Consider the following 13,985-nt stretch of genomic DNA (forward strand, 5'->3'; position numbering starts at 1 on the left):
TAGCATATAAACCAACCAAACAACCCACCAACTATTTTCTATATGTTGTCTCTGAACTGTGTTGCTGGTAGCCAAGATATGTACAAAACCAACTGTTCCAAACGGAACTTTTAGGAAAGGTTCATTCACTGCCGTAAACAATCAACTGGTGGGAACGTGTGACAATGGCTACACACCTGTACAACAGCTTAAGGCGACTTGCGACGTTTTTGGCGGGGTGACTGTGGTGGGCAAATGCGGTAAGATATCCTGCGTGTTTCTGATTGAGATTGTATAGTGGTGACAATTGATGTGAGCCTTAATATTTAGTTTAACTTTTAGTAATGCAATAAATATAAGTAAATGCGCACTCATATCACAACCATAAAAAATAAAATAAAAATTATCGTATCCGTTCCCGAAGGGAACTCACGACGGCCGCTAACACCTGATAAACCCTAGCGGCAGATGCAGCGCTACAACAAATACACTTCGGACTTCCGCCATGAAAAGTACGCCGCATCGACTAAGTTGTCCAAGCACATCTGGGATCTGAAAAACGAGAACCGCAGATTCGACATCAGATGGGAGATCAAGGATAGAGCACCTTCATACAGTAACATCAGCAAGAAGTGTGGCGTATGCCTCACCGAAAAGTTCCACATGCTGAAAGCTTCAAAAGCTACCTCCCTAAACAAGAGAAGTGAGCTGGTATCTAAATGCCCTCACCAGCGCAAGTTTGTGCTGGCCACCCCTATAACATAGACAGCTATGACCGCTGCGGGGTTTTTGACGCGTGATTGCAGGAGTTTGTGTGCGCTTAGATTGGTCATACGAACGTAGATGCCTGTGTATGCGCGTGTGCGTGTGGACATGTGTGTGTATATGTGTGCGCATTATATCTATAGGTGTGTATATGCGTGTATGCGTGTGTTTTTGCGTGTGCAAGTTAGGGTGTTGTGGGTGGGTGTTTGTGTGTGCGTGCGCCCGTGTGCAAGTTAGGGTGTTGTGGGTGGGTGTATGTGTGTGTGTGTGTGTGTGTGTGTGTGTGTGTGTGTGTGTGTGTGTGTGTGTGTGTGTGTGTGTGTGTGTGTGTGTGTGTGTGTGTGTGTGTGTGTGATAGTGTGTGCGTGTATGTGTGTGGGTGTTACTATGTGTGTGCGTGTTAGTATGTGTGTGTGTGTGTGTGGGTGTGGTGTGTGAGCGAGATTAAACGCGTGCTTGTTAGTGCTAGACCTGCGCCTACTGCATCTGCCTCTGAAATAGCCTGTCCCTTTATACATTCACGCTATTACTCCTCTCGCTATCGTATTATCACACCTCTCTCCACTTAGATATACCAGCGCTGCCTCCTATTCCATTATTGTTGTCTGATGATTGGTTCAGCCATGAAACTCTGAGTCACAACGGAGTTAATTTGCCAAGGTTTTCATTGTGTGCCTTTGTTTATATAGAAGTAGAAAGGCTGTGAGGCAAGATGCCGTCCCATGAAGCATAGCAGATTAACACGACGTTGGAAGGTTTTCAGGATGGTCTGAAGGTGGACGGTGTTGGACTAGTCGGGTGTTAAAATACACTCCAAGATGCTTCGCAGCTTCAAAGAAGGTGATAGGTTGGGAAGAGAGCTGGATAGGGTGGTCGTTACTGTAGTTACGGATCTGAGTCGTTTTGGCTGGTGAGAACTCTCTACCGCCGTTGCTGGCCCATAGGTGGCAGGCAGAAAGGTCGCTCTCTAGACGAGATTGGTTCCACTGCAGGGAATTCGTGTTATCATGTACATACAGGAGGGTGACATCGTCAGCAAATAAGTGTTCAGCGTGTGTTGGAGGTGTGAGCCCCGGCAAGTATGCCCGGTCGATTGGCCCAAACTAACTCTGCTTCCGGATAAGATCTGGGATTCTTTTCCAAATCGACCCCACATTCTTTCAGTGGCTGAAAACTCCAAGACATGATCGAGGAACTCCCAACGTGGCAGGCACATCTCGAGCCAAATCGGTACCTAGTTGCAGATGTCGTTCGGGTGCTAGTTTCTGAAAAGACCAAAAATAGGGATTACCGGCCAGAAAAAGTCACTTCAAATAGCTTTATGGTGTAGACCAGGCTGAATAGTGATGGTCAATTCTTCCGCCTTGCAAGCTGTTGAATGGTGCAATCTCCGCACAAGTTACTATGGCTTCTGCCGTAGCATTGCTATCATCGCCTCCCGGCGATAGGCGTCAAAAGGTCAAAAGTGTGTGTGTGTGTGTGTGTGTGTATGTGTAAAAACTGTGAAGCAAGAGTCACCATAAACTATTCTCTTAGCATTCACACACACACACACACACACACACATGCACGCACGCACGCACGCACCCCCCCCTCCACATATATTATTAGGTATTATATCACATTGTGTTCATTCCCCCGTGGATAGCATCCGTGACAGTCCATGTCGGAAAGTTGAGATTCAAGTAGTGCCGGAGTACGATGTTTCGTGCCAAAATCCGTAGAGGCGCTTCGGATTTTTATACCTCATTTTCGAGCAGTGAAATGTTCCTGAGTACGGAACTTGTGTGTTTGCCGTCATTGCCTAGGTTACGATCGCAAACACGTCACATTCTCGCGCTATGCCTTTTTTATTTTGAAAAATTTGTACCGAAATCAAAGCTTCCCGCTGAAAATCGATGTTTCTCGTACCAAATTTGTACGTGAAAATGCCGAAAAATCGTATGGAGCAGGCCTGGAAAAAACCACCGCCCATAAAGATTTTGGCACGGAAAATCCTACCCCAAAACCTCTCTAATATAATTATTAAAAACAGCGTAGAGCCCAATACACTGCCCTGGGCTGCACCTGCAGAGATTGTGTAGAGAGAAGAAATCTACTCGCCGACTAAGCACTGGAGTGAACGGCCATCGCTAGCTATGAAGAGTGCCAGTAATTCCGGACCTTGTAGAGGAGGCTCACGTGGAACACCCAGCCAACGGCCACGGCTATATCGACTGCGAGAATTCGTGCCGCACTGCTGGCTTGGCCAACGATGCCCAACCAGGCGTTATGAAGTGCCTGTAGTGCGTCTGCCGTGCCAAGACCCTTACGGAACCCAAACTGGTGGGGAGTGAGGAGCTGCTGGCGTTTGAGATGGTTCATCATTTTGGCGATTGACTATAGTTTCCATGGCTTTACATGACACATTATGCATAACAACGAGACTGGCTGGTGGTTCTTCAGAACAGAGCGCGAGGACCGTTTGTGGACCAGCACCACGTTAGCTGTCTTCCAAAGATTTTGTTGAACTCCACATCTGGAACAGAGAGCGAATAGCTTGGACAAAGACTTCGCAAGCTCTTTTGCACATTCTTCAGGACCCGGGCTGAAATGCCCTCAGGACTAGGCGTCTTTGACGTGTTGCATCACGCTAGGAGACGGTAGACAGTTGCCGGGCGAAAGTGAGCAGCTGTGATTGCCGCTGGTCCGTTTGGAACAAGGTCAGGTAAATGGCCGGAAGTAAGATCCTGGCCAGTGGCACTGCACTTCTTGGGGAAGAAGGTGGCAGAGGCCTCCGATTTCTCAGTGGTGTACAAAAATTACAACTTTCTGAGTGTATGTGTGTGCAAGGCTGACAATACTAAGAAGTGCCAGAAGCCGTGCGTTGGCACCACCACTATCCACTACGGACTGGTGAGGACGCACGTACAATGACAACGGAAGTGACAACAACAGTAAATATTCGAAAACGTGGTAGACCTCGAAAACGAACCTCGACATCGGACACTGGACATGTTGAAGTAAGAAGCTCAACAGAAAACCGCAATGGAGGAGACGTGGCTGAAAGGACACTGGGCATCGCACACACACAATGGCCAGTGTCAGGAAACGTGGAAGGCCGCGAAAACAGACAGAGACGGATAGTGGTGGTGCCGCGAAGAGGCGAGATCACGGGACATTGGAGGAGACAACACCCAACGGAGCTAAGAATCGCACTTCGTCAATCAAGCATAATCTGTCAGCTCGTACCAATTGTCGTGAGTTGTACAGTGATAATGTTTTCTCAATATTGTCACGTGGTAGATGTGCGTTGCATTTGGCTGTGTTAGAAGCTTTGTATATACGTACATTAGATCCTGAACTTTGTGTACAGAAAGAAAATGTGTTGTCGCTACAATTGTTTGGTGTTGCTCCTCGTTGACGTGTTAACAATGTAACTAAATTTGCTCACTATGTTGTTGTCACTATCAATATTTTCCTTCGAGTTTTGTGTCGTTCCGAACTTGATAATTTTCCACCTTGCCACGAGTGTTGCTATCTCATTACCTTTACGCCATATAAGTTTTAGTCTTTCCAGCTTGAGCAATTCATTCCCTGTACAATCCTTGATGAGAAGGGACTGAAAACGTTCGGATACTTTATGACAAGTGCCTTTATTGACTAGATGTGTGTGTTTCCGTGGCTATTTGTGACCTAATACTTACCTTCGTTTTTAATTAATTAATTCAAGTAATAATTATTATTACTCACTGCCATCCAAACTATAGTTAACAATGTTGCCAGGGATTCACAGATAGTCATCGGCGGATAATGCCGGCATAATTTTGAGCATAATCACGGCTTTCTGAAAAATAGCATTGCCGAGCATAATTTAGTTGGTCCTTCAGCATAACTGCTGCATAAAACCGCTAGGGCCTCAAAGGTCAAAAGTTCACCGTCCAGAGTCCGTTGTTTGTTACAAAGGCAAGGGAATCCTCCTATAAATAGATCTACACCCGGGACTCGGCAGGGAGTCGTACCATACCACGGTATATCTGGCACGGCTCCGTGAAACTGAAAGGGCCTGATCTACACCGTAAATGTAACAGGTGTTACATCAGGCCCTTTCAGGGAGTCATACCATCCACGACGACAGCATGCAGCGCCATATACCATGATAATAATTACCATGATTACTAGTCATTACGTAGTTGTAACTGTCAACAAACGCATTCCTCCTGGATGTTTAGTCCTACGGCCCAATCCTATCAGAAGTTTCCTTGAACGTAATAGTCTATGGCGGCTGAAGTAGCGTGACGGATCGAATGGAGTCCGCGGGCGCCCGTGACAGGGCACTTGATTATCCGTCTGACATGGAAGTCGACGTATTAGAAGAGGAAGAAGACAGCAATTGTAATGCAGCCGATCACCTGGAGAAAGCAGATGAAGCTCGAATTTCCAGAGACCGTTCCATGAAAAGAACGTCAACGGAGAAGGCGAACACCTCAGCAAATGCGAAGAAGACTCGAGTTTCGCTAGGTTCTAGCACCCAGCTTGTCAATATCAGTCCACACCAGAGGGTCACGGAGTTTCCAGCTGAATATCTTACTGTCTCCTCTGGAAAGCTTTATTGTGAAGTCTGTTGTACAGTATTATCCGTGAAAAAGAGTATTGTGAAGCTGCACATCACCTCCCATCGTCATAGTAAGGGGAAGGAGACACACCAGCAGCAGTCCCTGCACCAGCAGCGCCTCATCCAGAGCTGGGAGCAGTATCAACAACGACACAGCCTGGCTGGAACTGGGCTTTCCCAAGCAGTACCAACGGAGCAAAGTGTGCGACGGATTGAGACAGTGACTGCGTTCCTGAAGGCTGGCATTCCGTTAGCTAAGGCAGACTACCTACGGCCCCTTTTAGAAGCAGGTGCAGAAAGGCTGACGTTTTCAACCCACCTAGCAAGCTATATCCCTTTTGTTCTGGAAGTTGAACGTGATAGATTGAAGGAGGAACTGAAAGACAAGCCATTCATTTGCGTCATATTCGATGGAAGCACACACTTGGGTGAAATGCTCGTCATCCTCATCAGATTCGTCCGTGAAGACTTTGAGATCTGCCAACGACTTGTCCGCGTACATGTGCTTGCAAAGAGCTTAAATGCCCAGCAATTGGCCAGAGAAATCATCACCACATTGTCAACTGATCTGCAATATCCAAGTGAGCGTGTGCTGGCTATGGTTCGTGATGGTGCAAGTGTCAATAGTGCTGCTGTCAAGATCCTCAAGGATGCCCTGTACCCACAGCTAGCTGACATCATTTGCATCCCGCATTCTCTTGATCTGATTGGGAGAAAATTTGACACGGATCTGCTGGATTCCTTCCTCCAGGCATGGGTAGCTCTGTTCAGTCACAGCCCCGCTTCACGACTGGTTTGGCAAAACCTGAGCGGCGAGAGTATCCGTTCATATTCTGCCACTCGGTGGTGGAGTTGGTGGGAGGTACTTGCTCAACTACACCGTCTATTTCGACACGTCAACGTATTCCTAGCTGATCTCCAAAGCTGCCCGTCCACTGTGGCCAAGCTGAAACGAGTTCTTGAAGATCCAGATGAGCAAACACAGCTACGCCTGCAGCTGGCCATCACCATCGACATGGGGAAGCCAATTGTCCAGAAGACGTATCTGCTCGAAGGCGATGGTGAAATGGTGGTGGATGCCTATGCCTGCCTGCAAGAGCTGTGTTCTGCTGCTGCAGTAGAGAACTACCCCGAAACAATTGCAACAGCCGATGACATAGCTGGTGGCAATGCGGCCGCTGCCGCAGCTATGGTGACGCAAGCCAAGGTATTCGTAGCACCTGCGGTGCAATACTTCCGCACCAAGTTTAACAAGCAAGGTACCCCAATGTTTGAAGTGGTGAAGTTATTCAAGGCGGTGCGAATTCTTTGCCCACAACAGGCCAGAGCAATTGGCTTGACCGAAGCCCACGTACAAGCGCTTAGAATTGTTCCCGGCATGAGTGATGACGCCCTCGTGAACCGTCTGCTGGAGGAGTTGCCAGCTTACATTTTTGCTGCAGAAGACGCTGTCATCGATGACACTCATCGTCGTCTAAGATGGTGGAGGAATCAGGTTGGCCTTCAAGCATGGAAGCTTGCAGCCCGCATTGTGTTTGCGCTGCTGCCATCGTCTGCTCCAGCAGAGCGTGTGTTCTCCCTTTGTGAAGCTGCCACCAGTTCACGTCAGGCACGCTTGCTTTCTGACCAACTGGAGGCATCGTTGATGCTCCAGTACAATCGTGGTCACATCGCCCTGCTCTGAAGTAGTTGCAGAGTTGTTGCAGTTGTGTTGACTCCAACTCACAGCTTCTTCCTCTGGCTTTTGAATTGGTGATCAGTACATGCATGTAGGATGTGGTCTCTCCAGCAGCCAAAGCTGCCACTGTTCGACTGGTATTATTTTCTGTTATTGTTTTCAAATTTCTTGCACATTATTCTCCCAAATGCAGTGTCATGCATAAATCACTGCAGTGACTCTGCATTCTATTCTACTATTTCTGTACATAATTGTGCTTCTATTGATGTTGCAGTGCCTATTACTGTATCCTGGTTCCTTCTCCATAGCTGAGACTAGATCTTCTTCCATGCAGTTTTCTCCGGAAGTCCACATTTGATCCCGAGTACACATTCTATACATTTCAGTGGCATTATAAACATGAAAGAGCACAGTGTCATGAAGCATAATTTGAGCATAATTTAGTGATTTTCAGAGCATATTGCCAGCATACTGAAAAGCATAATCCGTGTGATTTTCGAGCATTATCCGCCGACGTCTATTCACAGAACATGTTCAGCACTTGGAAATCACTGAGTTTGTTTTGTGGTCATCTGGTCTGGCTTTCCGTGAGTGAGGATTTGGTGGATTTGGCCATGTAGCACAGGAGCAAGCTTCGTTTTTTTGTTTGCGTGTGTGTGTGTGTGTGTGGTGTGTGTGTACGTGTGTACGTATGTGCGTGTGGGTGTGCGCGTGTGTGTGCGCGCGTGCGTGTGAGTGCATGTGTATGTGTCTGTGTGTGTGCATGCGTGTGTGTGTGTGTGTGCATGTGCGTGTGTCTGTTTGTCTTTTTTCTGGTGGCAGTGAAAGATTAAGATGATATCTGGTAGATATTGCAACATACTCCGCAGGTTGTATCTGCTGCTCGCTATGCTTAGTGTCCGGTCTGCTTACCTCGACCAACCAACAGTAGCCATGGTCACTGTATAGTGATGGGTGATAGCAACAGAACCGTAGAATACCACCCTATCTCACATGCCTAGACTACATTTGTTAGAAGGCGTTTCTTCGTTTTCCTCGTTTTCTTTTTCTCGTTTTCGTTCACTCTTCCCTTCTCTGATCTCATAGCGCTGATGATACATATATATTATATGTATCTATTATTGCACGATTAAAGAGGTCAATATATGAAATATAGAACGAGTAAAAGACCGAGGTCCCCCGAGGTCTTTTACCAGGTCTATATTTCATATATTGACCGATTATGAGGGCAATAATAGATTTATCACGACATAGCATACCTAAAACTGTTCTTGCTTTGCTATAGGAAGAAACTTTCTTCCTATAGCAAAGCAAGGGGTGAAAGGGGTGATCCGGGTACCCGTGTACCCGTTTGTTTAGCTGCTGACCCGTTAGCAAACGAGTACCTGTTAGTCGTGTACGACGGTACAGTACGGTAATATTAGCTGATTTGCACAGTTGTTCAATTTGATGTACAGGTTGAATGTGTTGTTGCTTGTTCGATCCTCCTAAATTAGACAATTTTGACTGTTTTGCATGTAGCGCAGTACGTGCGCATGCTGCGCTTGTCGCGTTGTAGTGCACTTGCTGTGAATTGCATGACTTTGCATGTCCTCCTCGCAGAAAATGTATAGTAACTGTTACTATTGGCTGCTACCCGTTTGTAACCGTTTCACCCCTAGAAGAAAGGAATACTATTGTAATAGTATAATAGTATATATGTTGGACTCAGTAGAGCGTCCAGCCCCTATATGATGTCCAACCCCTATATAGAGTCCATTGGTCCAAAATCCACAGTACAGAGTCCAAAATTGGAATCAACTGTGAGCTCAGTTTAGATGGACATCACTCCCTGTATAGAGTCCAGCCAAATGGCTTCACCCCTATATAGAGTCCATTGGTCCAAAATCAACTGTACGGAGTCCAAATTTTGAAATCAACTATAAAGATTAAAGAGTCTTTATGTGGACAACACTCCCTGTATAAAGTCCAGCCAATTAGGCATCCCCTATCGAGTTCGAAATTAGACATAGGATCTGCTGTAAGCAGTGAATATTAACCAGAAAACGGCCTCTCCCTTATCCTTTACATCATTCACTTCTCAAGATTAAAAATATGTATTGAGGCGCCACTGCTGCCACTTCACTACATGAAAAACCCTACAAACACCATCCTCAAATCAAGTGGTCTCTACGCAGACGCTGCAAATTACAATATCTCAATCATGCAGTGTTGCCAAATTATTGTGCACGCACACACATACATGTACACACCCACACAACGCCAAGAAAATACCTAGAAAAAAACAAGAATCGAAAGAGAATAATGGAGAGCCCAGGATCAATTATTTGTTTTCAAACTATTGCGCGCACACACACACACACACACACACACACACACACACACACACACACACAAACTTATAGAACGCCAAGAAAACACCAATAAAAGAGTAGAGACACAATACACACGCAACTCCAACAGCCATGCAAACGTCCACCCATTTACACGTAAAGTCAAGAGGGATAACAAATAATTATACGAAACGAATGCATACGGGGACGGGTACACGCACGTTTACATACACGTAGTAGTGTGAGAGAGTAACATAGTGCAGTGGTCAGCATAATACTAGCACATGCTGAGAGTGCAATAGCAAGCTTCACCATTCCTCATGGCCATGCAAATGTTCAGCAGCACTCAGTTCCGCAAGCTTCTGAAGATCAGCACACCTGCAACAAATATATAGCACAAGGATACGCTTATTAACGTAATGATGCATGGGAGCACACAACTACCAAGTTCTCAACGAATGTGATGCTCAATGAAAATCAATCCACTCAAAGACCTGTGAACAGGTGACGGTGGGGACAATAATCTATTAGTAATACGAGGAATAAGATCGTTTGTGCACACTCAAGACGCACAGACACACCAACATACATGTAGTGTACACAGTGTTTCACTGCAACTAAATTGAAATGAGATGATTTGAACAATCTGTAAAGCGTTGCCGTCAGTCAGTCTTCCCCAAGATGGAAATGCAATGATTTGTTGTCACGAGGCAGTTTCACTGACACAATGTCATGTTCGTGACATCAAAACGGTTACTTCAGGGAATACGAGTATTAGCTTGAAGCTTTTTCTTGTCATTGGCATACAAGCAATCCTCCTACTACTACTAGTACACTGGCACTGCGTTTGTGGATCCCATTGTATTTGACATCATACTATAATTTGTAGAGGAAGAGTGTCGTGGAGTTTCACATAATTTTCACAGGGATAAAAATACATTTCTCATGAAATAATTATAATAATTGATGATAGCTAGACGATCGTATACGATTGATGCAAAGTCCTTGCAGTCCTTGAGGACTATTACGAAGTGGTTGATTACTTTTAGGGCATTCATTCAAGCAACATCAAACAAACACGATACGCTCCTTGAAAATGGAAACAAATTCAAGCATAACGACAGAACAGCAGACCAATCGAAACGAGTAAAAGCTTCCTTACCTCAGTCATCGTCTTGTCATGTAGTTGGACAGCCTTTTGACACGGTGGTACAGGCAGCTCTTGTCCAGTCAAACAGGGGTATCCTTGTGGCGTCGAACGAAAGAGAGTGTCATTGTATCTGACTCGTCAGATTGGAACTGTGCTGAACTTTTCTCTTTCTCCGCTTTCTGCTTTCATCCCTCGCTCTGATGAAACCGTTCAAACGTCTTACTGGCAGCAATGGCCATCCAAACAGGGGATCCTTGTGGCGTCGAACGAAAGAGAGTGTCAGTGTACCTGACTCGTCAGATTTGAACTGTGCTGAACTTTTCTCGTTCTGCAATTTCTGCTTTCATCCCGCGCACTGATGAAACGTCTTCAGAGAACCACAAGACGCTTTCCAGATTTGATTTTGAACGTCTCCTTATCCTCCTTGGTTACCTCGAGACAGATTACTGTCAGCAACTGCACAGCAGAACTGGGAGCCATGGCTAAAGTGGAGAAAGGAATGCGCTGCCACGAGGCAAGCAAAACTGAAAATGTGTTTGTTCTCTTTCGGGCACAACACACAGGACGGCGTGACTGGATAAACTGGACTCCTGGACTGTGAATAGGGGACTTGTAGAAAAAGTGTACTCCTTATAGGGGATTGCGCGGCAGGATGAAGCCGATCAAAACTGAGTGGACTCCTGGACTCTGTATAGTGGATTTTGGACCAATGGACTCTATATAGGGTGCTGGACATCATATAGTGCATGGACTCTATACTGAGTCCTACATATACATATGCCGTTTACATTGGACATTACTTCTGTGTAAACCGAAGTTTTCAGTTGTCTCTTGTAGTACGTTCCCCAAGTTCTTTGACTGAGAATCTGACAGTTTGGGTTCAAATCCCAGCATTTGGCTTCAGATTTATCTTCTTTCAGTTCTGATTTTTTTCTAAGTTGAGGAAAAAGTTCTAAGTCCTCGGGCTAAGTGGTTAATAATAAGTGGTCAATATAAGTGGTCAATATATGCTGATATTTGACCCCTTAGAGATCACAAGTTTATGTGGGGGTCAATAATAAGAGAGTGATAAATAATTATATATAATCAACCTTTGATCAAGAGAATATTCAAACCGATCTGCAACCTCAAAGTCTGCTGAGAGTGATATTATGCCGGTGTGACGGAATATAGGTATCATATACCATGCAACAGGGATTTGTTGAATTATATTTGCCGCTAAAATCACAATCCAGCCTCAACAAGCAGCCAAATATGGTGTCTAAGTGACGACATGAGAACAGGTATCTACTTAAATACTATGGTGTCACCTGAAATGTCTCCACAGCCTCCTGCCCACACATACACCCTGCCCACACCAGCTATGTCATGTATGTACTCTGTGCTAACACCACACTGCTAGCTCTGTCATTACCTCTACAGCCTCCAGCCTACAACGTCCACACACCTTGCGTACAACCTCCTGCCCACACCAGCCACATATTCTGCGCTGATGTTGCACTGCTAACCCTGCCATTGCCTCTACAGCTCCCCTGCCTTCAACAACCACACACTCTGCACACACACACACAGTCTCCTGCCTAGAATACTGACACCGCTAGCCCTGAAACCTATGCACCGCATTCACAAACAGTTTTTCACACACCCATACAAAGCCCGCCCTCTCCTGGCACATAGAGCAGCGAGCGGCATGGCCAGCACTGTCCTGAGGTTGCCTGATTATGGAAAAAGCATGAAACTCTAAGGAAGCATGTCGGAGAAAACCAGAAAAGCTGGGCGGGGCCATCTCTCCCATTTTGCTCAAATTTTGCAAGTAGGTTTCCTTTGGGGTCTACAACAACCATGCGAAAGGGCTTGTGGCATAACTTACGGACACCTTGGAACTGGGGACCACCTCGAAATGGGCCCAAAATACGACTGAATTTTGGATCCAAAAACAAGCACTGGTACAGCGTACACTAGCTAAGAACAAACCACCACCATGCCAACATTACCTCACCTGAGTAGTCTTCACATCGCCACGCCAACATTACCTCACCTGAGTAGTCTCTACATCACCATGCCAACATTACCTCACCTGAGTAGTCTTCACATCACCATGCCAACATTACCTCACCTGAGTAGTCTTCACATCACCACCACATAGAGCCATGGCTACGTCGAGGAAAGCAATGGCCATCATCTCCAAATATCACTCAATTGCATCGCTAAAATAGCCAAATTTAAAGGGCCATGGCGTGAACCATTTACGGCGTCTATTTCCCTGAACCATGCACTGCATGATAGTGGCCATGTCTCCACCCAGGCCATGTCTCCACCCAGGCCATGTCTCCACCCAGGCCATGTACATGTCTCGTAAAAAGTGTCCCACGCTTTCTGGAAATAAACAAATTTCAATATTTTCACTTCACCACATTGCCGCATTTCCAATTTCCTACCCGACGACAGCAAGCGCCTCCTCAAGCGCCAAAACAAGGCGCCGCTCCAGACGCCACCACGCCAAACACTGCAGCGTGGTCACCTCTACCGAGTCTGACAAGAAATATGAACTGACAACCCTTGTCACTCGGAACAACAAGCACTTCCCTCCCTGAACTTTCACTGGGAGGAAAGCTCTGATCTGAAGTGCAAAACATATTGAACAAACCTCGATTTGATCAATCGAAGATGGCATATTTGCGTCCTGAAACTGGCCGTGCCCGACCACCGCGTGACACAGCAGGTCGACAGATTTCATTGAGTTGATCGACAATCAAGATCATAATCAAAATCTGGATGATCAGGTTGATCAGCAACATGATTTTTACGATGCTATGATTTATCGCTCTCTTAAGCGGGATTCACAGAAGCTTTTTTGCGATGCGACACGCGATGCGACAGACGCGAAACCGGGAAAACCCCAAATCGCAGCCATGTCGCACCCCACGCACCTGCCGCAACTGGGCCATCGCAGGCCATCGCAGAAGTTGAGCTTGGCTCAACTTTTGCGATGCGATGCGACAAGCGATTTGACGTACGATTTTGACCTTTTCTACAGCAAAGTTGTACAAAGGTTCAAGAGTTGTGTTGATTCTTCACAAAATGTGTTATTTTGCCCGTACGAGAGGCTCAAGGCTTGTCCAAAAAAAAAGAGTTGCCTACGAGGTGAATAGCAATTTCTGGACATGAAAATAAAATAGAGGCCCACTGGCTGTGTGTTTTACATTTTTCATATCTTTTCGTATCTATTGTATGGCCTAATCCTTCATCTTTCCAAATATGTGACAATTGCTCATGCTGTGATCCCAGAGACTTTACCCCGTTCAAGTCAAACTGCGACAATTTCGATAACACGGAGGAAGTAAGTTATAGAAATAACATAAGGAGGGGAACGTGAGCGCAACCAATATAAGCACCAGCTGAAAGTCTCAGCTGTGAAAGACGTTAGCGGATGTTCATGCATGTCGATGACAATACTGGCAAGACCTTTGGACAATACGGTCACAC

At 45.9% G+C, this 13,985-nt stretch overlaps 1 protein-coding gene across 1 annotated transcript in view; it reads left to right on the forward strand.

Moving 5' to 3' along the window:
• LOC135829809 (sushi, von Willebrand factor type A, EGF and pentraxin domain-containing protein 1-like) overlaps window positions 1–8,646 on the forward strand; it is a 71,734-nt gene extending 63,088 nt beyond the window's left edge. The window contains exons 8-9 of the mRNA XM_065342201.1: window positions 72–239; window positions 7,839–8,646. Coding sequence (XP_065198273.1) covers window positions 72–239; window positions 7,839–7,849 — 179 coding nt within the window. The 3' untranslated portion in view covers window positions 7,850–8,646. The remainder of the gene's footprint in view (window positions 1–71; window positions 240–7,838) is intronic.
• The last annotated feature ends 5,339 nt before the right edge of the window (window positions 8,647–13,985 follow it).

Source organism: Sycon ciliatum, chromosome 13 (assembly GCF_964019385.1).
Source record: "Sycon ciliatum chromosome 13, ocSycCili1.1, whole genome shotgun sequence".
In the NCBI taxonomy this organism is placed as follows: domain Eukaryota; kingdom Metazoa; phylum Porifera; class Calcarea; order Leucosolenida; family Sycettidae; genus Sycon; species Sycon ciliatum.